Source organism: Cebidichthys violaceus, unplaced genomic scaffold, assembly GCF_023349555.1.
Source record: "Cebidichthys violaceus isolate CVI_PGR_0920_01 unplaced genomic scaffold, fCebVio1.0.p SCAF_5, whole genome shotgun sequence".
Classification (NCBI taxonomy): Eukaryota; Metazoa; Chordata; class Actinopteri; order Perciformes; family Stichaeidae; genus Cebidichthys; species Cebidichthys violaceus.
Window position 1 is genome coordinate 15850737 of NW_027176705.1, and position 25055 is coordinate 15875791.

Below are 25055 nucleotides of genomic sequence, written 5' to 3' on the forward strand. Positions count from 1 at the left end.
TAATTATATGATTTATTATTAAATAATTATTAAAATGAATAGTTAACTCCCAAAAAGCCCAACTCACAGACTGAATATGTAGTATGCAGTGTGTGTGTGTGTGCGTCCAAACTAAAACACTGTTGAGACAAAAGACAGAGGAATTATAATCGACTGCTAACATTTTTCCTGTAGTATGCGCTGCTCTATTATTCCCTCCATATTTCCTTCCCTCATTACTGCCTCTTTAGGAACAACGCTGCAATATTGATGAGGATTGGGGAAATCCAGAAGCCTCACAAAAGGTTTGAGCAAGGAGAGGAGGCCCGACAACAACATGAGATGATAAAACATTGATCTCCTGCTGCTGCCTTTCTCCACTGTTCTGATGTTTTTGTGCCTCACATTGAGTGCAAAATATGTAGGTTTTAAACTCCTTTCTTCCAAACAGCTACACAATATTTTGCCTTTTGTCAAATTGTCTATGCGTATTTTCAGTTAAACAAACAATTATTATCTGAGGATAAAGACTCAAGTTAACAGAACACACTGGGTAACAGATCATAGTATTTATTTCATTCCTTTGTAATTTCACTATTGCTAATTCCACTTATTGTTAAATACACATATTGGCTCTCACGTGTGTGCTAAAGGGTTAATTTGACATTTTGGGCTTATACACTATCTTGCAGAGAGAAGATTTATACCGATCTAAGATACCTTTAAAGCTCACTATTAAATTGTATATCTTGTTCACAATACAATGATACGTTTACTTATGTGCTGGATGTTTGTTGACCAGGTGCAGGACCTGTGGACAGACGGCCCCGTCGCCAGGAAAAACATATGCGTCGAATGTTAACGCCAGAGCAAAGTGACGTAGTGCATCGAGCAACAGTTGTTGGAAGTTACACAGTATCATTATAATAATGAGTAAAACAAGCAAGAAAGTGATCTAAGAGCTGGTGGGAGTCTAACAAACACAGGACTTTCACCCAGCAGGCAGCTGTTCTGTCCTGCATGAAATCAAAAGTCGACGTTGACTTGAGGCTTATTTCGTAACATTGTTAAACTCGTTACGTGACATTACAAAAAAAAAAAATTACGGTTGTTTATTTACGCTAGTTACAGTTGTTACATGTCACTGTTATCTTATTATTTATGTTATTATTTTAACCAAGTAGTGATGCTGCGTCAACCTAACCGATAGTTTCACAACGTTAACCACATGGCATTTTGACTTTCTGCAAGCGTGATATGAGGCTGATATTAAACGTATTTATGAAAAATATTTTTGGCACAAAAAAAGGTCGACACTGAACATATCCAAATACAGATAACTCTATTTGTGAGCCTTTTTTCCCCAAAATAATGAAGTCTTTATTTAAGTGTGGAGCCAGGAGGTGATTAGCTTAGTTTAACAATGACAAAGTAATACAAATAGCACCGACAGCAATGGGTAGAACTGTCTTCACCACTTGACTTTATTAATCCTGATTGTTCATTATATAGGCAGGGGGGAAAGTTGTCTCACTCCAAAGTTAAACAAATGAAACACAATGTTTCGAGCTTTACAAACGTGTCGGTACATGATATGAAAGACATGATGATGAGGAATATCCATTGACTCATCTAACCTTCAAAAAGACGGCAAACAAGTATATTTCCAAAAATGTATGTCTATTCATAAATAAAATGCAGTTTTTCCCCCCATAGTATAGTGACCTATTTTTCTCTATTAGGACGTTTCCTACAGCATGCACACTTTGGTTGGTTTGTTTTTCAGTTGAATTATAGAATAATATATAAAAGTTATGGCAGCACTGACAGATCCACCGATCACTTCCAGTCCACATGTCCATACACCATCGGTGTAGTGTTCATGCTGAGCCACTAAGAGGCAGCACAGGAACACTATCAGTGGAGTCTGTTCATACTGGGTGAACAGCGTGTGCAGAGCCAGGAAATAATCCCCTGAATGTTTAACCTGCTGTTACGTTGTTGATATTTCCTCTGGCTCGTCGGGCAAACTGTGACGTGGCGGGTTGCTATAAATAAGACTTTTGGATTCATTGTCAGACACTGTGACTCACCCCTGCTGGCCCTTACAGAAAGGCCTCAAACCCTTATAGAAATGTGCACACAGCCAACATGAATGTTGTGCAGGTCAGAGGGGCAGGACAGAGAGAATGAGGAGGCCGGCTGGACAATGGTGCAGGTGTGCAGCTGGGGAAAGAGGGATGGGGAAAGGGGAACGGGGAACGGGGGTAGCATGATTTATTCATTATGTGTGAAAGGAGGACACAGACAAAAAAAAATAAAGAGCGAAACAGACAAGGGAATTGTGTTCTATACAAATCTTAAAAAGAATTGAGCAATATTCCTACATAAAAACAAGTGTGTAAAAGTGTGTTTTAAGTGACTTAAGATGATACTGATTAAGTGCTTTGGCCTAAAGCTCCCCAGGCAGAACAAGCCATTATCCAAGAGGCTACGATGTGGCTCATATGCAGCTGAAAGGTCTGTGACCCGGCCCTGATGTTTCATACATCACTCAATACCGCGGCTGACAAACGACCCCAGGGACCACAGGCGATTAAAGGCCTCCCGGCAGTCCTGTTTAGAGAAACTGCAGCAAACAACCGAGGAAAGCCACAAGGAACGGCCGTGCATTTAATATTCACGACCGCGCTCTCCACCGTTTGTGCTGACGCTGACCACTGCGGTGAAGCGCGTGCAGACCACGTGGTGGCTTTGCATGTGTGTGTGTGTGTGTGTGTGTGTGTGTGTGTGTGTGTGTGTGTGTGTGTGTGTGTGTGTGTGTGCAGATATTTTTTTACGGTGGGTCTTTGTCGTTCCCGGCCGCGGCGGGACGCTGAAAGCTCTTCGAGCAGACTGCCTGCTCCGCCAGCTCTACTCCAAAATCAGTGAACTGCCAGAGCTCCAGATTACAGCAGATTACCGGGCGGGGTGCTCGCACACTCTCTCTGCTCTGCTCTGCGTGTGTGTGTGTGTGTGTGTGTGTGTGTGTGTGTGTCAAGCGCATGGGGATGTTGACAAAGACAAAGTTTCCTAGAGGAAGACGGTGAAAGATATTGAGAATAATTTGCTTCCAGATTTTTGTCCAATTTCATTGTTTTAACATGCATCTATTATTTCACTGTAAATAAATGCTTTTACACCAACTCTAAATCAAGTGTTCACACACACACACACACACACACACACACACACACACACACACACACACACACACACACGATCATCACTCTATGGTGGCAGCAATAGAAAGATTGAACACGTGATACATTTTCCCAGCATGTGGTGGATTAATACATTAATACTTTGTGGCCGAACCCATCATAAAGAGATTACGGTCAGGGACAGGCCATGCCCAGGCAGGATCCTACCATCTGACACCGACGGACGGGGGTGACCCGCAGAGACACAACAGAGACGGGGCAGAGAAGTGTTTTGAGTTTGTGATTAAAACGTGGGCGCATCGCTCCTTGCGAGTGCGATGCGGCTCTCGGCGAGGCCAAAGTGAAACGTTCCACATGTGACACACGCGGACAAAGAAGTATTTCTTTACAGTGACGTGTTGGGTCCGCTGGAGGGAGGAGAGCGTGCAGGGACAGCAGGTGGGTGGGTGAGGAGGTGGAGGGGGTGGGGGTGGGGGGGGGGGGGGTCTGTGTCTGCAGATGTTGCTAGTCTGGATGTTGGACTTGCACAGGAATGATTCAGAGAGGTCTGCGGGGGTAAATAAGGTGGCGTTATACGGACACAGATGACAAGGAGTCTGCAGGACAAAGGGAGGAGCGGCACAGAAAGACCAAAAAGAGGATAAGAAGGAGAGAGAGTGGACAGCTGCTGACCATGGCTTTGGCTTGTCTCGGTCTGGGCTGCGTCCCTGAGCGATCCAAAGGTACTGTCAACTGAAGTCTGCAGCATCGGTGTGTTCCTTAAAGCTGTCATTACCTGCTTAGTTTTTGACTTTATTTTTGAAACACTGAAATTACTTTTAATTAAGACAGGAATGTGACTTTAGTGACACTGTTATAATATCAGCTAACTGTCAGGAAAAAAACATTCGTTACATCGGGCTGAACTTAATGACAACAATCAACACATTTACATTAAGACGCTATTTTAGCTAATTGATCACTGTCAGGTGAAGAAAAGTGTACGACCAAATCCCAAAGGTTTCAAAAATATCAACTATGTCAGGTCGAATTACAGAGAATTTTGTAAAAGATGCAGGGACAAGTTATGTAGAATATTTTCATTTTATGGAAGGCTACATCAATTAATTATGTCTTCAGATTCATTATCAAACTTATAGTTTGAATATATCCTGTCACAGTGTAAACGCAGAGAGCTGAATTAATTAGGCAATTAATGGACGTGAAACTTAATCTGCAACAATCTTATAATTTGTTATCAACTAATTTTTCCATAACAACAAACCAAAAATGTACAGAGAATATTTCCCTGCTTTCGTCACAGGATTTGGATTTTTGACTGTTCTGATTTTGTGCCATTTTATTGGTCGATTATCTTCTAAAAAATATAAATATAGCTTCAATGAAGGGTTGACAACGGTGACACATAGCATAATGTACATGACGCTGTCGGACAGTGTGAAATAAGATTGTCTCGTTAAGCTTTGATTTTGTGTTTGGTTGTATTCAGCTATGTGTGCTCAGCCAGAGTTCACGTTAAACGTATTCCCAAAAACACAATTTGACCACTGTGGCTGAAACCAAATGCTGCCATCAATGTAATACTACAGTTGATGAGATGAGGAGGCGCTGAGCCGTTTGCAGGCCGACTAACAGTGCACAGTCTTTCCTCTGCAGAACTGGCCAGCTAGTGTTTCTTATATAACAGCTGTCTACTATGACAAGATTCTGCAGCTACTGCCATAGGGAGTGTGTTGCCTGACCCAGATACACCCTAATACATTCTCCGCTAATGACTTACATTCACTCACATCTGGACCAGAGAGAGAGAGAGAGAGAGAGAGAGAGAGAGAGAGAGAGAGAGAGAAAGAGAGACTAAATCATATAGCTGTGCCAGAAAGAGAAAGAGCAATATTAAAGCAGTGACATGTGGGGAGTCTGTGTTCTCATTGCAAATGTCATGGATGACTGTGCCTGGTGGTGTTTTTTTTTATAGTGTGCTGTTTTACACTAGTGTGTCCTCTGTGCATAACAAAAAAAGAGCCGGAGCTGAGCAACTGAACCTCACACCATTACTTTATTTTAAGTTCTCTGTCTCCTTCTGTCTCCTCTTCTTCCCTAAAAGTTTGTGGATCTCAGAAGGCATAAAAGCCCACATCAGCCAAGGCTCCCAGATCATAACTCATTCACTACTCAGGTGATAAAAAAATTAGACCCATTAGCCAGATGAGGCCGAAGTGGTGCCATAAAATACACTTTTACATTATAGCCAATAACTCACCAACTGTACATCGCACACTTTAAAACCTTTGCGTTGACATTGCCAGTTGCCAGTTGATGCATTTGGGCCCATCAGGCTCTCTTGACTTTGCAGTGCATACGAAGCCCCTGTGTTTGCAAATAAAATCAGCTCTATGTTGTCCAGTCGCTGTAGGCAGGGAGTTTCCGTCCATCTATTGTCTATTGCCTATACATGCTCTTCCACAGAGCACTCGCACTCCCCCTGCTAGTTGGTTATGCATTGAGCTCCTGCAACACTGAGGGAGGGACATTACCAGGTGCCCAAACCACATGCACCAGCCCCTCTTAGTGAATGACAATCAGGCTGAGACTGAGCTTCTGTCAGCACTAGGGCCAGTTTTGGGAGCCTGGCCTGGTTTGATGCTTTTCTTCCTAGAACTCTTGCAAAGGCTTTCCCAAGCAGGCTAAGTAGCGTGACTCATTGACAGTTTGAAAGCACCTTCCTGCCCTTCTACTCGGGGTATGCTCATAGTCTGTATCAAATATGGCGTAGTCTCCGTGACAACACCCATAGCTCAATTGTGCCTACATTTAAGCCTGAATATAATTGAAACGGGTGAGTACAGTTGTCACGAACGGGGAGACCAAAATAGTTCAAATGTGGGGAAAACGGCGACAGCCTCTCCTGGAAGACACTGTGTGTTGCACAAAAAGTGACGGGAATAGTTGAGTGAGAAAGAAGTTCAAACAGGTCGATCACGGAGTGAAGTGGGCATGAATGTTGGATTTGGTTTTTAAAAGTTATATAAATTGCCGGATCGCTGCCCTCCAATGTGTCTGCAGCACACTGGTGCCTTTAGACACCTCAAGTATCGGCCTTTAAACTTTGACACATCCATCCATCCATCCATCACCATCTGTCCTATCATTTTTTTGGATTTGCTAATGATGGAGACAGAAGTTTATCATTCCTAGTGTCGCCATGTACAGCTAAAAACTCATGTTGATTAGAGCTTTTCTCCTCAAACATTTCTTCATTCAAATTGCGTCAAAGTTCACACGGATCTTGACCAGCATTAGCATTTCTTCGGTTTGAGCGCTTGGCTCCTGTGAATTGCTGCAGTACTCTGATTTGCATTGTATTTCTTCATCACATGCATTTCTTTCTTCTTTTTTTTTTACTGTACCTCCTCTCCTCCCGTCTCTTGGTGCTGTTGGCATGCAAGTCCTGATGATGACACTGCAAGCTGCTGACACTGCACCTGCAGATTTCAGGATGAGGGGAAGCAGAGATGGAGGGATACAGTGAGAGGGATGATGGGTAAAAGACAGGAAGAGAGCGAGGCAGACAGAGTGTGCGTTAGAGGAGTTTGTACGTGTGCTCAGCCATGTCTGGTCCTGGACGATAGCGATGGGTAACTCCCAGCATAAGCTCCGTTACAATCGATCGCAGATGAGGAGGAAGAGGTGCAGGACAGTAAGAGCGAGGCGGGACAATGCAGGTAGGGAAGAGAGGTGAAACGCTGAAATACGCCAAATGCAAACATTTAGATTTTGTTCCATGCTACTGATCATTTATGGTTTGCATTCCTGGTGGATTCTCTTCTCCAGCATGTTTTGCTGAGTCTCTTTAGGGATCCGCGAGTTGCCGCCAGAGGGAAGGTTGTCGAGGTACTGGGCAGAGTGGTCAAGAGGGAAACTCTGACTCTATTTACATGTTTGTTTAGTGAAGTTGTTGCTGCGGCAATGGCGTGCGAAGCTTGATGTCACGGCACTTTGCTGATGTTTTGTTAGCGATTTATTCTTCTCTGCTCAATGCCACTACTAGCGGGTGTTTGAGCTTCACCGTGCAGGATGACGCATGTGCAGAGTTTGCCACTAGAAGGCTGTTTTCACATGAAGGGCTGAAGGGGGAACATTTCACCGTGCTCACCTTAAATCTGAATAAAAGTCAGCTTCATACAGGCGGGATTTTGTAACTTCACATCTATCTTGGAGCCGACTGCGTTGCGGTATGCAACTTAAATAAGTGGGATGTGGAAACATGAGACCCCCAGCAAACATACTGAGAATGGACTTTTCTTTGAAGTATATTAACAACATTTGCATCTTTATATATTCTGGATTTTTCTATGCGACAGGAGTAGATTATGGTGACCTTATTATTGTGGAAAAAACATATTTCATTGATTCAAAGCAGAGGTTTTCTTAAACATGTCTAGAATAGATCTTTAAGTAAAAAAAAATCTTCCATAAGAACATCTTTTCATTTTTTTTTTTAATGACATACACAATAAAGCAGGAGGGGACATTTAACTGAGTAATGCAGTTTTAGCACTACAACTTTAACTGTAATGATGAGGAGCAACAAACAAGAAAAGAGTGTAAGAGAGGAAGAGAAGGAAGGGACGGTGAGAAGAAAGATGAGGGGAACAAGTGGGCTAGCAGGCAGAAAAGCTACAGTAACAAATCCACTAATTCAACTGTGTCACAACAACTAGGTCAGCACCTTCTGCAGAGAAGCACTTTGGGTAACAATCTTCTGCTTCTCTGGCCCTCTTCGTTTAACTCTATCCATGGTAACTAGCGCTCACAAGCAGGTATCGAGGCAGGTTTTTTTGCAGATCTTGCAGATCTGTCATTTTAATGAGCACCAGCTCTATGCAACTAACACGAGGATCTCCTGGAATTGCATTAAGCATCCCAGAATTTCACCTTTACAGTAAGCAAACCAAAAAAATGCCCAAAGTGACAAAATGCCTCATCTCAAATATATTTCAATTTGCCTTTTAATTTCTGTTACTGTTACTCCTCTACTACAATGCAAACAATTTCATCTGAAAAGTGTGTTTGTGCAGCTGCGGAGTCTTTGGAGTCTTTTAGTTGCATTATATAAACGTTGTCTTCATGATCGTTGAAAACACAGAGTGTGATGTGCATAACAAGACGATAACTTTGTCTGTATGCGACCGTCTTTGGGGCAGAACGCCGTGTAATTGTTTATCTAGTGTGAACAAGCTAGTCTCCTGTGCGTCTCTAACCTTGTAGTTCAAAATCGGCCAGATGCTGCTGATGTGAGCTCGATGATTTAATTGCAGGCAAATACGAGCCTTGATGAGCAATGAAAGGTTGCCTGGCTACTGATGTACAGTGTGGCTTTCAAGGGCACAGTCGCATTTTACATTCAGAGTTAAAAGAGGGGAAATAGATTTCATAATAAAAGCTAAAGGGGCTCTGAGAGCAGATAAGAGAGATGGATAATCACAGTCCTTCTCTCTCGCTCTCCTCGTCTGCAAATCAACCGTTTTAATCTTTGTAAAGCAAAGTGAGAGATTGTCAGGTGTGCATCATTCATGATAGTAGGGTTCGTCGTGTTTTCTGATAAATATGTAGTGTGGTGGCAATAAACAGAGCGGACTGTGAGCAATGCGCGGTGTTGTGCTGGTGCATGCAGCGTTGCAGTGGTGAGGCGTGTTTAGCTGCCACCTGCTGGCGTGCCTCGGCCTAGTCTCATGTTTAAATGTACAATGTCGAGAGAGTAATGTTACGTGCCTTTAATCAGACTTTCTGAGTACTTTTTGTGTATCAACTTATAACATCATTGTCCTTATTTTCCTCTGTTTAGTGCATTGTGTTGTCTGGCTTTAGTGTGAGGCCTCTCTGGCTGTAGGTGGTAAATTGTAAAGCCTGGCCTGGATCTCAGTTTATTGCAGTTTTCTTTCCGATGCTGGTGGAACAGACATGGTGATGAAAGGCGTGACAATGTCCTTTTTTAACAACCATGTCTTAAAACAACAATGACATTTTTGGTATTTTCATTCCGGAGATACTAGAATAATATTTCAAGAATTGGGTTAAGATTGAGACCTAAACCATTCTAGATTACCAACATGGTAACTGCACCCCAAGACACCCAGGAGCCCCAGAAACCTCAAATTAAAAATGTATCAATGGTTTGTGACACACAAAAGGTCAATTTAATGAATTGTTTTATTTGAGAATATGCAACACTCCCCTGTCATGTGGAGGGGTCCTATGTCAAAATGTAGTTTTAAGACCTTTGGTCTTTTTTTTTTTTGATAATGTAATCATGTTCTATAAATAAATGTGTTTAATCAAACTAATTGGCATTCAGCCTACCTGGAAACCATAGACGGATAATAAGAAGTGGGCGTAGGAAACTGTGATGTCAGTTTTGAATCCTCATAGTTGGCATTTTGGCCGTTGCCATCTTGGTTTTTGCAACCACATGTGACACGACAAGGTGGAGCTAAGTACAGCCGAAAGCTGAACAAGACATTTTTAGGTTACCACACTGTGAAAGGGTTAAAGTTCTAAGATGAAAACACGGACAACTCCCACACCAGACAACACCGTGGTAGCAACCTGTCAATGACAATGTAGCCGCATCCTAAAACATACCCTGCTTTATCTTCTATTTTACTCTGAATTGGACCATAATTCACTAAATGAACATCATGCTGTATTGAAGAAGACTTGAAACTATGATTGAGACCATAAACTAGTGTTTAAAATGTTTACTGAGGTAATAAATCAAGTGAGATGTAGAGTCATTTTCTCATAGACTTCTATACAATCAGACTTCTTTCAGCAACCAGAGGAGTCGCCCCCTGCTTGCTATTAGAAAGAATACAAGTTTAATGCACTTCCACATTGGCTTCACTTGTCAGACCTGGAGGTTGCCCCCTGCTGGCAACAGATAGTGTTCCTACACAGAAGTACTGGTTGGTTTGTGGGGCTGCAGGCCAGATTTTTTGTTGTCATTTGTAGTCTGCTGCGTACTTTTTGAGATCTTGAAGGCAACAGACTTGGTATAGGAAGCAAAGACAGCAGGAAGAATGGGGGCGTTCAGCTCGGGACCTCAGCTCATTATTTGCCCCTTGGCCTGCTGGGCGGTCCTACGACCTTTGGGTCTATGAGGTTAAAAGATATGTTGTTCTTTTGATTGGCTAGAATCACACAAAAGGTCAAAAAGCTGCATAAAAAACGGAACGCCAACTTTGCTCGTGTGCAGACCAGTTGGCATTTTTTTATTTTGTATTTATCTCAGAGTCATCATAGAGATTCCTTTGAACATCCTCTGTCTCTCTCTCTCTCCTCTCTCATCGTAGCTGTGTCAAACCTGGATATAGAGAGCAAACTGTCGCTTCACTATCAGGCTCCATGGCACCAGCAACACAACGTGTTTCATCCTTGTACCCGACCACCATGTCTGGAGGAGCTGCACAGAAGCGCTCAGCTCAGTCTCAGAGCCCTGCATCGAGGTGAGAGAGAGAGGCTAATTTGGTCAGCTGCATTTTGATGTGTGCAGATAAAACAGATTACACGTTTTGATGTGTGTGTGTGTGTGTGTGTGTGTGTGTGTGTGTGTGTGTGTGTGTGTGTGTGTGTGTGTGTGGGTGTGTGTGGGTGTGTGTGTTTGGGGTTCACAGACGAACAACAGCACCACCGTTCCACGAGTCGGGAGAGAAACAAGGTGACCATCTCTATCTCAGTGGCTCCCCCTATGCCCACCTTTCCCTCGCCACACAGCATCCGCCGGCAACAGAGGAGCCGCCTGGCGCGAGCGGTAAGGATGGCGCATATCCCACAATCAACCAAGCAGGGGGTAGGGGGGGGGGGGTCCAGAAATGGTTTGCTTTAAATGGCAGCTCCATATTAAGTGATTTCTTATAAAACAATATGCCAATGAGACGATAAATTCAGGATTATGTGTACGAGACAAGTCTCACTACAGTTGCAAAAATCTCAAACATGCAAACAAAGTTAACCAACTAGACAGTTTTCCCTTAGTAAGGTATGGGAAAGGAAGACATTAAGTAGAACATCAAAGAAACACAGTTTTCTTATTCACATTTTTGTGCTTATTGTGATTCTTATTGACTATTTGTTCCAACATACTGACACAATATCTCATTCTGATGTTGTCATGCAGCAAGAGAGAGCAGAGAGGGAGCGAGAGTTAGACTATCAGCCCAGGAAGGTAAAACAGAAATCTGTCTGTGTGTTCATGTCTGTTAATGTCTAACATCTAGACGCCATGCTGTAAGATTTGTGTTCTATGCACCGGTGCTGTGTGTACAGTCACTGCTGTGTGTCTCTTTCATGTAACATTGCTCTACAGCACTACATTTGATTTCTCTTTTATTATGGGGTTGTTTAGCCATTCTTTTATCGCGCTAACTTTACATTCATTTCTTGAAGGAGAGAGCCGTGAGAGAAACAGAGATCCAGACCATACAGAGAAAAGTAAGAACATTCTCTGACACGTCTGTAATTTCATTAGTGGAGGATTTGCACACTCAGCAATAATTGGTTGTATGTGTGTGTTTTCCTGCTGCCACAGGAGAGGCCAGGGAGAGAGGCAGATACAAAGACGATCCAAAGAAAGGTAAGAACGATGCTTGAATGGCGAACTATCAACTGTAACACACTTGTAGTAGTTTGTAGTTATTGAAAGACAAGGTGAACAAGATTTTAACATAATGGATTTTTTAAGACTGTTAGAGAAAGGAAACTGGAAAAATTAAAAAATATATACATTGTCTGTCTCATTCATCCTTTACCTTTTAACTTTTCTTTAATCTCTTTATTTGAAATGATTTAATCTTTTGGATTACTCATGTCATGTTGCCTGTTTTTTTGTTTTTCTTTTGTCTTTTCTTTATTTTGTGCTAATAGTTTGAGTGCTTTTACTCACTTCACCCTATTGAAGGTTGCATCTTCATTCCATGGAATAGAAAGGTATCAAGCATTTGTGCTATTATAACTTTCTGTTTTCCCTCTAATCAAATCAATTCAAAAACATATCTTCAGATGCTAGAGAAATTGTAAACAGCGTCTGCTTCATGCTACACATCAACATGATAAATAATTCCCTTGAGTCTGTACAACTAAGTAACTGAGATGTATTTAAACTGTAGGACTGTATCAGCACCTTCCATGTATATAATGTGGCTGCCGTCCGTTTGTTCCCTCCAGACTGTCTCGACAGGGGAAGGCGATTGTGGCGAGGTCTTGGGAGGCCACAGAGCCAAGGCCTCAGCCCCCATCGCCCCCTTGACCCAGGACAAACAGACGAACTGGTCCAAGGAAAACCTCCCACCATCAAATCAGAAGTCAACTGGCGATTCTCACTCCATCTCCTCCTGCATTATCCCCATCAACGTCACAGGTAAGACAAAGAAGAACAATAGGAAAAGTAAGAAAGAGCAAGGTTGGCCCTAGTGAGGATCAATCAGGCAATTTGTTATTGTGAGACAACAGTGCTAACAAGTGACCAAACAGCAACTGTTCCCAAATCAGGAATCAAACCCAGACTGCCTGCATGAAAACCAGGAATCTAATTGAATATATTAAACTTTAGCTTTTCATATGGCTTACGGCTTCTGTGTTGTTATTGCAGGAGTTGGGTTTGACAGGGAAGCAAGTGCTCGTTGCTCTCTAGTCCATTCCCAGTCGGTTCTTCAGAGGAGAAGGAAGCTGAGGAGGAGGAAGACTATCACAGGAATACCCAAAAGAGTACAACAGGACATGGGTATGTTATAGAGCACACCTGGAAAATTTAGGGTTATTATACTGTATAGATCTTAATCTTTTAGGTTTGGCAAATTGCTATTGGTTTTATTAATATCATTAATATTTTTCCAATTTAATTGCTGAAATCTGGGAATGAGGTGACCTTGCTAATACAGCCATGAGTTCACGAGGGCAAGCTAAATGAGCAGCAACAATCACATGCAAACAAAAATACTAGGCAGTCCATTAAAACTGTTACCCAACTTTACTAGCTACTTCCTGGTTCAGCTTTGACCTGTTTACCTGTGGTTGCACATGCATGCAGTTTCATAATGCAATGGACAATTGTCATATACATTTCAGATGCTTCCACCCTTGTTTTTGCATCCAAATAATATGGTTTTAGGAAAATGGCTTAGCTGTGGATTCATTCACAATCTGATCATGAATAAGGGAGGTCCTGATTCTCAGCAACATAGCTGTGTAAAATGTTACCTTTACCCTTTAGGACTGAAACTCCACATGCTTTGTCTCTTTGCTTTCAGACTCAGATGAATCACCCGTAGCAAGAGAGCGCACAGTGATTGTCCATGCCAACCCGCACCAACTCTCTCTCTGTCAGGAAGACCTCTTAATCAGTGGTCGTCTCCATCACACTCGTGACTCTGGCTGCCAAACAGATGATTTCCTTATAGCATGTAAGTTTCTAAGAATGGACAAGTATATTTGGTTTTTTAATCTGGCTCCCATATTTGCACTACGGACTAGTACCTAGTAAACAGTCCACGACTTTATCCCTGATTTCCCACTCACCGACAGTGGCTCGGCGCTCGTAAATCGCGCTTAAGGGAACTGTTCGAAGACACGTGCCAAAAGCCTAGCTTATGCATCGCTGATACATTTCAGATATCTAGCATGCTAAATATCTTGACCTTTCGCAGAGTCTATTAGAAAGCTACAGCCAGTGACAGCGTGAGACACTGGTTGAGGGGAAACCTGGCGGAGGGGGTTGCCTGTAACATTTAGAACTTTACTTTATTTGTATTCATATTGTAAATACATTTTTTACAATTCAAATCAGGAACACGGCTGGACATAGAAAGGTTTTAAAAGACATTTTAGTTATAATTACGATTAAATCATTTTTCCAGAGACATCCTAAAGTTGGACCCACCAAGAACCCTTGTATTTCACACACTACTTTCATCTTCAAACTAATTCCATCAAACTGGAATTCATTTTACTTATGTAGAGTAACTTAGTATATGGTCCACATCCAAGACATTGAGAAATATGTCCCTCTCTCTCTCGCTCTTTTGTCTTCCCCTCTATAGGTACAGCTGCTCCCTCCAGAAGGCGCATCAGAGCCCAACGTGGCCATCAGGGAATCCCTGCCTCCCTCTCCCATTCAACAGGCAACATTTCTTCCCTGGGTGACCAGTCAGATTCCACATACACCAGTGCTGCAGCCCACTGTGGACGCTTGCGCTCTCGAAGCCTTCCTCGAGAGGGTGGACGTCTGATGGACAGTGATGAGGACGACGATGACAATTATGATGATGACGACGAAGACGAGGACTTGTCACCATATGAAGCAGAGGACTTTATTCCACCTGGACCAAGTCCAAGAATGAAGATGATGATGATGAAGGATGAAGAAGAGAGCACAGATGACCAGGCAGCTCCTGAGCCACTGCAACTTGGAAGTCTAAAGAGGTTGCAGCGGTCTGGAGAGAGAGACAGAGGGGGTGGAGGAGGGAGCCCAGAGCACAGCTGGATGGAGAGGGGTCGTTCTCGCTTGCCCCGCAAGGCTGATATGGGCAGCTGTGAGATCTCATCAAGTTCAGATACTTTCAGCAGCCCCATTCACTCTGTGTCTACAACAGGAGTCCTAGGCAGCCATGTGGACCACAAGGAGGACCACCAGTCGTCAAGCGGGAACTGGAGTGGTTCTAGCTCCACCTGCCCCTCACAGACATCTGAAACCATCCCCCCGCCTTCTTCTCCACCACTAACAGGCTCATCCCACTGCGACTCCGAGCTATCGCTCAACACTGTGCCCAATGCCATTGATGAGGGATTCTCCCTGGATCCCTCATACCACTCAGACCTCAGACCCCAGGGCCAGGGCCACAGGTCAAGCTCTTTCACATCTTCAGCCACAGACCAACTGGACGATGCAGGGGTCAGTACAGCTAGTGAGGGGGAGTGGACATACCCTCCAGACCAAGACCAGATTGATCCGGACCAAGACCCTGACCAAACTCAAAATCTGAGCCGAAGCCATGGGTTAGCGCAAGAGTACAGCTCCAAACAAGGCCTACAAGACCAAACCTGTTTTCGTGACAAGACCAGCAACACTGAAAAAGAGTCTGTCTCTCATTACCCATCTGATACAGAGGGTTTCTACTCCTCTTCTGTGCATTTTGGGGAGTGTAGTCAGAGTTACAGAGGATACATGTATAACTATGCAGACCCAGGGCCTGACTGTGGCCACTCCAACACTGTGGCAGCACCACGATCCAATGGAGTTTATCCCCAGCCCTTAGCTGTCTTCAGAGCTGGTTCTATGACTCTGGGGAGGACTTGTCGTCCACTGAGGAAACCAAAAGTCAAACCTCCACCACCTAAACGAACCTCCTCGCTGAAGGACACTTGTAGTGGTATTGATGTTGGAACGGACACACAAGCAGATCAGGATCAACCAAAGATGGTTAGTGAACAAGACCTTACCTTGTCTTCCACAGATATGAAGCTGGAACTGGAGCTAGAGCTTGGAGGTGCTCCAGAACCATTACAGACATCTTGTCTAGTGGCAGAGCCTTTGGGAACTTGGGGAAGGGGACTGGGTGAAACCGTGGACATAGTAGAGCCCATGTCCTTCAGCTCTGCAGATACACACTCATTTAAGGATGAAGGTGCTGTGCAATCCGACTATGCAGACCTGTGGCTTCACAACACTGAGCTAAAATCCAACAATGGTGAGTACACATCCATGTCCAACTCAAGCACAGCCACAGGCACTACTGTCATGGAGTGTATCAAGTCACCAGACAGCTCGTCCTCCTCCACAGAAACCCAAACCCAGGCACTAGCTCAGGCTGCAGAGACCAGGGCAACTAGTCCTCCTCTCCCACCTGGAGACTTCAAACTTGGGTCACCTGAGAAGCTGGCTGGCCTGGCCTCCCCATCAAGTGGCTACTCCAGCCAATCAGAGACTCCAACGTCAACCTTGCCCTCATCATCGGCAGCGTTCTTCCCAGGACCACTGTCGCCCTCAACTGGCAAGAGAAAGCCCAAAGTGCCCGAGAGGAAGTCTTCTCTCTCTTCCCTGCAGCACTTCCCCAGAGATGGAGCTTGCATTTCCTCTGGCTATAAGAGAGACCCAGACTTCCCACCTCCACCTTCTCAACTTGATCTCAATGTTCTTCATGGTGGTTATGTCAGACACACGCTATCCCACCGAACGCACCACATGCACACGCTCCACCACAGCAAACACAGAGTTGGAAATGTTTTAGCCACTGGAACAAAACTGTTGGTCCCTGAGTCATCAAATACCAACCCACCGCCAAGTTCAAACTCTGCTCTGACAATTCCCAGCCCCAATCTATTGGTAATAACTCCATCTGCTCTTCGTTCAGTGCGGCTCCATCCTATTAGCAGATCTACAGATAGTGCTACCATAGCAGACCAGGAAACTGCAAGCGGAACAGAGACCGCAACAAGACCCAAATATCCTCCTAGTGGTTCTACATTGGCTCCGCCACCTACCAACACAAGGCCTCTCCCTCCTCGCAGACCACCTCCCAGACCCCCAGCACATGACCACACACCCTCCCCTGAACATTTGCAACCAACTCCTCCTGGCCGCCACCCTGATGGGCCTCCATCCTATGAAAGCCTGCTACTCAGACAGGACCGCTATGGACCTGGAACCTTCTGGGCTATGACGGCCTTCAGAACCCGGATGGACCCATCGTCTGAACTCTCTGAGGACAGCTCACCCCTGCATCGGCCCGTGCCACGTGCCCCCCACCCTTCGCCTGTGGATCTACACACACATATCCACTCGCACACAGAATTCAGAGGGCTCACACACTCAGCTCATGCACACCCTGAGTTTAGGGTTTTGGGGGAGCGCTCGTTCTCCCAGGATGATGATGATGATGAAGACGATGAGGAGGAAGAGGAAGAGCAGGTGAAAGAGCAACAGAGGGCTGCATGTTACAGAGGAGGCAATCGATCGAACCACCCTCCGCCCCCAGCGTATGAATTTGCTGGGATATCCCACTCAGACTCAGGGCCCTGGGCTAGTCCAGTCAAAGTGCCTGGTACCACAATGGAGGCATCGCATCCTTACCTAATCAGCGATGCAAGGAGAGGAGGACATGAAGAGCAGGAAGAAGAGGAAGAAGTGTTATCAGGTGCTACCAGAAGTGCCCATCAGCAGCAGCCACATGAGAGCAAAGATGACTCCACCACTCCTGACACTGAGGATTACTTCAGTAAAGGTAAGCTAAATTATTCTGGCAGAAGTAGTACTCTTTAGTAAAGATTACAGTAGTTTTAAAGACTCCTACTTATAGGCGGGGCCTAGGGGTAAGGGGGGGGGGGGGGTGTAGATTGCTAACCTCTGATTAGATATTTATTTATATAAACTTCATGACATAGATAAGTCCTAGTGGATTCGTCTCTATGTCAGCATTAGCCTTGCAATGTTCAGGGCTGATTAAAAACAGTAGATGTTGTATTGTAAATGTAAATTTTACCTCCAGCATTGATGCGTCTCATCACATTACACTCATATTTAGTTTACAGCTCTAAAAGGTATGTTTAAGTGTGGAGTTACTCTTTAATTTTGGAGTAACCTGTAATCATAAACAGAGAGAAGGCTTTAAAGGATGGTTATCTCACCAATTATATGCTAGGGTTGGGCAATTGGTCGAATGTATCGGCAATCACCGGTTGTTGGGCTGACGGCGGCTGGTTGGCGAATTTTAACATATGGCCCAAACCTATTGTATAGTAAATGATCAAACAACCAGATGACATGTGATAGGGATGTCTTGTGCTACAGATTCCACGCCCAGTGATAATTCACTCTCCCCTCTGATGGATGACACCAAAGTGGATGATGACATCATTATCACATCACCCAACAAGACCCGTACAACGGAGGACCTGTTTGCCATGATACACAGGTGCTGCAAATTTTGCACTGGTATATGTATTTGATTCTGTCTACAGTGTCTGTGTACTGCTCCTATTTGTCAGATTTTAGTCGTGATCCAGCTACTTCAAGGTCTTTTTTATGTGTTTATGTTATCCCTGTATCTATTCATCCACTGTCTAAGTATTAGAACTGTCCTGTTATTTCCTCATTCAGATCAAAGAGGAAGGTCCTGGGCCGTAAAGATTCAGGAGACTTAAACGCAAAGTCTCGTCTCTGCTCTGCGCCACCAGTGACTCCTGTCGCCACCGTCATTATCCCGCCAGCCCCACCTCTCAACATCCCAGTCACCACGGCCACTGCTGCCGCATCACAACGAGCCCCTGTGCCAATCTACCGCAGCGCCAAGAAATCCAGCACGTCTAATGAGGAGTTTAAACTTCTGTTGCTGAAGAAAGGTAGCAGGTCCGATTCCAGCTACCGCATGTCAGCCACAGAGATTCTGAAGAGCCCCATTACCCCTAAAACCCCTGGGGACCCCCTTCAGGAAGGGGCCATTAGACAGGCTGAGGAGCTACCCTTTACACTCCAAGAGCCCCACATTTCTGGCTTTGACCCAATCCAGATACCAGGCCTTTTTCCCAGAGCCAACTCTGAGAGTTTCACCCCCAAAACCCTGCCTCTGTCAGCTGCATCTCGACAGGGGCGATCTCGGATCCCCCCTGTAGCCAACAGCAGTCGCTATAGTACACGCAGCCGCCTCTACACGGCCCCCATGCAAGCCATTTCCGAAGGGGAGACAGAGAACTCAGATGGGAGCCCCCATGATGATAGATCATCCTAAAACCACCTGATGAGAGATGTCCTCTATTCTCAGCTGTGTCCTACTTTTGAAATGGCCCCTTCTACTTTTCTTATCTTGGATAGGTGTGTCATCATGGCCAATAGTGTAGTTCTTCCGACACACAAAATCTGACTGTTGCTAAAATGCACCCAGTTTTGGATCTGCTGTTCTATTTAAGGGGATCGGACAGAGTGTTACAGAATCATAAAGGGATGATTATGAACATTTTGAGGATATACCTTAATACTGTATTATCAAATGAACATCTCCCACATAGTTAAAAGAGCCAGACTTGAGACCTATTTTGATTGAACTGTTTGAACAAAATGTAGAAGAAGAAAAAAAAATCAGTCCCAAATATTTGGTAAATTCTAAGAAAAGATTTCTTTTGGAGTATGGACAACGTGCGAGTGCATGAACGAGCACATGCAACATCCACTGATATTTCTAATTATTGTGTTTTGACTGGCGTGGGTGCGAGTGTGTCGCTGAGGAACTGCTTTCTTTTTAAAATGAAAAATTCTTGTGAAATGTAATATTCTTGTGGTGCCCAAAGCATTGGCCAGACTTCCCAGAGTCCAACCTCAATATTCCTGCCAACAAGCAAGGGTTGTTTCCTTGTGGAAGTTACTAACAACACAGCACCAACCTATCTATTATATTTCCATCTGCAGACCTGGCATAGAGTATATCACACAGAGCCAATCATATATTTCTCCACATTAATTATATCCAAAAAGATAACATGATGCATGTATTTTTGTAAAACTGCGCCTCAGAACATGATGATAAAGTTTCACCATGTTGCATGACCCTATATGGAAACATCCCCTGGATCCTGGTTTCTGTCGACATTTCTGTGTTTCCTTTGTATTATAAGAATAATTAATCTTTCACTGTGAAAGGTTTTAGTGACATTTGTATTCCATTGCCAGTGATCTAGATTGATTTGTCTTGGATTTGAGTGTCTAACAAGAAGGAGCAAGGGCTTGGTCAGATAGATACAGGCTCATTTTGGACAATCGCACAGTGGCCTTTCTCTACTAGAGGTGGTTGTGAAGAGGGCATTTATAAGTCCCTGCACATATATACATGGACACGTGCCATGTTCCACCATGATTCAATCACATACTTAAAACCCAACCTTGAAATCTAGTATGTTTAGACTGATTAAAGCTTTTCCAGCTGCTGGCCAGTCTTGCTGTGCTGACTTGAAGGGGAAAAGGTGCATTTCAAAGCAGTTTCAAAGACACCATTGAGTGCAGACGGTGAAAATGCTTTAGATGGTCCTCAATCGGTTTGACTAGAGGTGAATTTGGAAAGCTTTCCAAGAACCAACCTCGCTTTTGCACTTCATGACTCTTCAAGAATATTCCTTGAAAAGAAAATATATCTTATAAATTAAAAATTGCATATGTATATTTGTACTGAATATTAAAAAAAAAAAAGTAATATCTATATAAAACAACAAGCCGAAATTTTATAGGGAATCAACCTGAGTGTAGCATAGAAGAACAGGTCTCACTGACAACATCACACATGAATCTCAACGTTGTACACTGTTCTCCTCTCCTTGTTGCCTCTCCTTCATTTGCACTGACCCAGTAGCATTAGACAGGTGAAAAAGCTCAACCCAGTGGCTGGTGTACACCATTTTGTCTTACCCTCCGAGCTTCATACCACAAAATCTGAAGGAGAGGAGACAAGAGGAGGAAGGGACTACATACCACGGACATTTCAAAGCAACCGTTGCGTTGCTGCTGCCTTTTCTATCCAACACCTGGGTTAGAGTATAACATCTTTCTCATCCTTCCAATACATGTATCACATTTTGAACATCCAGTGTGTTACGGAAGTAAACTGTCATCAGTGGAAAGTTTGAACTCTCGCCTTCCTATCGCAGCAAACACAACACATACACTTCTTACATTCAGAGGCCGTACTTCAGTAGAAACCATTCACTGTATTCTGTGAATACCTCAGCAAGCATATTACTGTTTTATTGTAAATGCTTCAGATAGATAGATAGATAGATAGATAGATAGATAGATAGATAGATAGATAGATAGATAGATAGATAGAAACCACAACTGTTTGATACTCAGCGAATCTGAATTGCAGAACTGACACTGTGTAAGATGGAGAGGGTAAAAAGCTGTGAAATGATTATTAGAATTTTGCATTCATCATACCCGTACTGCTGAAGCGCACTTGTTCCTGTTCATTGTTTTATTTGTTGTGTTTTCTATCGCATGCAATAAGTGAAGAGAAAAAAAAAGAAGAAGAAGAAAAGAAAAGGACGCCACCATATCATTATTTTTATCTGAGGGATGTCTCCATACCACGAGAAAAGATTTTGTATTTTCCGTTGAAATGTTCAAGTTCAATAGTGTGTTCTATAGATGTACAAACTGTCTGGCTAATTCTGTTCTGTATAGTCGTGATCACAAACAGGGGTTTATCTTGTACTGTATATCTACTCACTGGACAATCATACGTATAAGAGACTGTAAAGAAAATAATGATACAGAATCTGTCGGGATGGAGAATCCGAACACTCGGTGCTGGGTCCTAGTCTTGCTGGAGCCGTGGAAGTTGGGAGTGAGAGAAATATCTTCCAGGAGAAACTGCTGATTCGGTTATAAGGTGCATCCGGACAAACCGCTTTAGATACGAAATGTACAAATAAAAAAAGATGGAAATGGAAATAACAAAACTATCCATTCATCCACCCAAAAACTAGTTTGATCGGATCAGAAAGTCATTGTCTTTACTTTTGACTCATAGCAGAATTTTTGATTGCCACAAAACATCATAACTGAATAATTATAATAAACGAAACCAGTAAGACCGATACAGTATTTTACGACAAATGCAATGCGGCTGTGAAATCCTATTCAGAAGCTTCAAAACAAAAGTACTCATAAGTATTTTGTCAATTTGTTTCATGTGATTTTTCCGTACTGTACCCGGCACTGATATGCTACAGAGGTATTTTAAGACTGTTTCCTATATTTGTAAAATCAGTGGAGCGATGATTTACTGACACAATTTGATTAGAAAGACAAACTAAGAGGTTGCCATGCAGACTCCCGTTACCATTCATTTAGCCGTCTCAAACCTCAGTCCTCAATAGCTTGGGAGCAAAACAAGAATCCATAACTTAGTATAGATTCTTGGTCCCAACTTGTCTGCACGCAATTTTGCCCGAAAGAGAAGTGTGACAACAACCACTGGGTATTTTTTCTCAACAGTGTACAGTATGGAATAACACTAAACAGACTTTAAAATATGTGACAGAGAACTGAAAAAAAGGATATAGTGTAACTATCTATTTAAAAGAGGCTCCATGTTTAAAACTAGCTAGGACTTAACAGATTTGAATCACTTTTGTATTTTTGTATAAACCTGTAAATAACTTTTTAAAGAAAAAAAATGTTTCAAATTCTTTCTTTTGTAAAATAAATCAATAAAATAATAAAAAGAAAAAAGTTTTTTTTTTTTTTTCAAAGTTTACATGATTATTTCCAAGCCTTTGTATATTTTGGAGCTGTGCAACACCTTCAGTCTTGTATTTATTTATTTTCTGGGGGGGGTTACAACATTGTGAAAATTCCATTATTCTATATCTAATTCATTTTAACAGCTCATCAGGCTGCTTAGTAACTGTGCATAGAAAAAAAGCCAATAAATGTGATTGCGTTGAAACGGAATTCCTTTTGTGTGACACTTCATTTTCCTCCCCATCAGACCAAAGTGTACTGAGAGAATCTCTCCACTAGATGTCCCTGTTTCCATCTCGTCCACTTTAAGTCTCCACTACTGGATTTCTCCTGAAGCTGAAGCTTCTTGACCGTCTACAAACTAAGGATCCAAAATTCATTCTTATTGAACTGACAAATACTTTAGCCTATAGACTTTAGATTTAACTTCCCTGACTTAACTTACTTGAGATTTGACTTAAAAACTTAAAAACTCTGCAGACCCCCCTCCCGTGAATCTGAATTTTTAATATAAGATGATATTTAATTAATAAGGCTGTGCTTTAGATCTACTTGGTCTCAGTCTCAGCTGTGAGCAAACCAACAATTTCCCCGTTTGAAAATAAAGAAAGATTTAGGATGATCAATTCTCGTTTTTAGACAAATTACATTTTTTTAAAGAAATAATGAATTTTAAAACACCTTTGCTTGCTTCTAAAGTTCTCAGAATGACAGAAGTTCCTATTTACACAACATTTAACAGATTGTCATAACCAACGCTACAACTAAAACATATCACATTTATGAGATAATGTCATCAAACACATGGCAGTGGTGGAAATTAACTAAGTACATTTACTCAAGTAATGTACTTAAATACAACTTTGGGGTACTTGTACTTTACTTGAGTAACGATCAGTGACGTGCGGTGAGGATCGTGGCTGTTGAGGCACTGACACTACATAAGTCAGATTTACAAATATATGAACCCAATAGGGTAGCTTCAATCACCATTCAATTGGCAGCTTACACATTGACTACTGGTTGTTTTTCATACTTCATATCAGCATTCTTTACACACACATAGGTAAGGTACATATTTGATTTCACCGGGAGCGTTTCAGAAGCGGAGCGCTCGCGGGCGCCACCCGTGAAAATCGTGAGATTCCGCGATAATCTGCGTAACAACCCCGGATGTATAAAGAGAACAACAAACACATAAAAGGTTACTTTACCTGTCCGACGTTGAATTGCTGTTGATTTGTTCATATTTCCTTGTTTTTTGAGATATTTTTAAGCTTGGATATATAATCTTACATTCTTGTGGTCAAAGCAAAATATAAGAAGAAGAAGAGAAGTGTAGAAGAAGAGCAACGACAGAACAAGCATAACCCCGACCCGTGGGCTCTCGCACGCCCTCTTCAGTGAGGCAGAGGTACTGTTTGCCTCTCTGTGCTTTTTCACTGCGGTTTAATGTCAGATCAGCAACACTAAACATGTTCTACACATACGTGAAATACATTACATATTCTATGGAAAGAAAGGACATATAATAAAAGTGTCTACAAATATTACAGTGGTGACAAACTGAGAAAGCAAAAGACACGCGCTCAACCCAGTTTGTGAGGGATTCACAATCTGAGGTGAGGAACAGCTCGTCGCTGCCTCACCTCACTGTCTCCTCTTTGTTTGAACAGGACATGTGCTAATTCAGCGACTTTGATTATAAAAACGCTTGAAATGATTGGAATCATACAGAAATTACATTTATAGCACAGATCAGTAGAGAAATATTAATATTTATTTTATTTTAGCATTATTTGGTTTTTTATTTTTCATGATGACAGATGAGGCTCTGCCTCCCCTGACCGCACGTCCCTGGCTATTATTAGAGGTTAAAGCAATGTAAGACTTTGTTGATCCCTGGGGAGAAATTCACAAACTACCCAGCAGTATATAAGTTGTTAAAATTAGCCTCACTTTTACCAGCAGCAACAATCAATAATAATACAGAATTATAACCCAAATATAAAATCTAAATTATTTTGAAATGGGCCACTGTGCAAAATTAGTACGTTTACTTTAAATACCTTAAATAGGCTATATTTCGATGCTACTTTGAACTTTATTTGTATTTTTTTATTTTGATTTTGAATGCATGACTCACAGGTGTAACTAAGTATCTACACTATGGTATTGCTACTTATACTTAAGTTAAGATAAGAGTACTTCTCCCACCACTGGATACCAGCCATATTTAACCCACACATGACCAATCCCATATATACAATAAAGTAAGACTAAAGCGTTCACCCAAAGATGCTCATTCACCAGGACATCGTCCACAAAGTCCTCATTACATATATTTTCATATCAGAGAACAAAGTGCCCTCTTAGGTATTAGAGTGCCTACTTCTGAACTATTACGGTTCATATTAAAGGGATGATTTCTCCAGCTTGGCCCAGAGCCTCATGGCAGCGAGCTGGTTTCCTTAAAGCTACACATACAACTTATTTAACACTATTTATCAGATAAATAATTGTAAGCAAGTGGTGGGGTAGTAGCGCTTTCGACTAGGAGCACAGTGCTGAGATTGAAGCCTGCTTCACAACCA

The 25055-nt window shown here is 42.7% G+C and overlaps 1 protein-coding gene across 3 annotated transcripts in view; it reads left to right on the forward strand.

Annotated features, from left to right (window-relative positions):
* Nucleotides 1-22656, forward strand: part of nhsb (Nance-Horan syndrome b (congenital cataracts and dental anomalies)) — a 52323-nt gene extending 29667 nt beyond the window's left edge. The window contains exons 2-12 of one of the 3 annotated variants that reach the window (XM_068730533.1): nucleotides 10535-10687; nucleotides 10856-10992; nucleotides 11359-11406; nucleotides 11628-11672; nucleotides 11770-11814; nucleotides 12405-12597; nucleotides 12829-12960; nucleotides 13487-13639; nucleotides 14276-17455; nucleotides 18004-18145; nucleotides 18331-22656. In XM_068730533.1, the coding sequence (XP_068586634.1) occupies nucleotides 10535-10687; nucleotides 10856-10992; nucleotides 11359-11406; nucleotides 11628-11672; nucleotides 11770-11814; nucleotides 12405-12597; nucleotides 12829-12960; nucleotides 13487-13639; nucleotides 14276-17455; nucleotides 18004-18145; nucleotides 18331-18958 (4856 nt within the window). In that variant the 3' untranslated portion in view covers nucleotides 18959-22656. The remainder of the gene's footprint in view (nucleotides 1-10534; nucleotides 10688-10855; nucleotides 10993-11358; nucleotides 11407-11627; nucleotides 11673-11769; nucleotides 11815-12404; nucleotides 12598-12828; nucleotides 12961-13486; nucleotides 13640-14275; nucleotides 17456-18003; nucleotides 18146-18330) is intronic. The other 2 variants (XM_068730534.1, XM_068730535.1) reach the window with 2 other exon arrangements.
* The last annotated feature ends 2399 nt before the right edge of the window (nucleotides 22657-25055 follow it).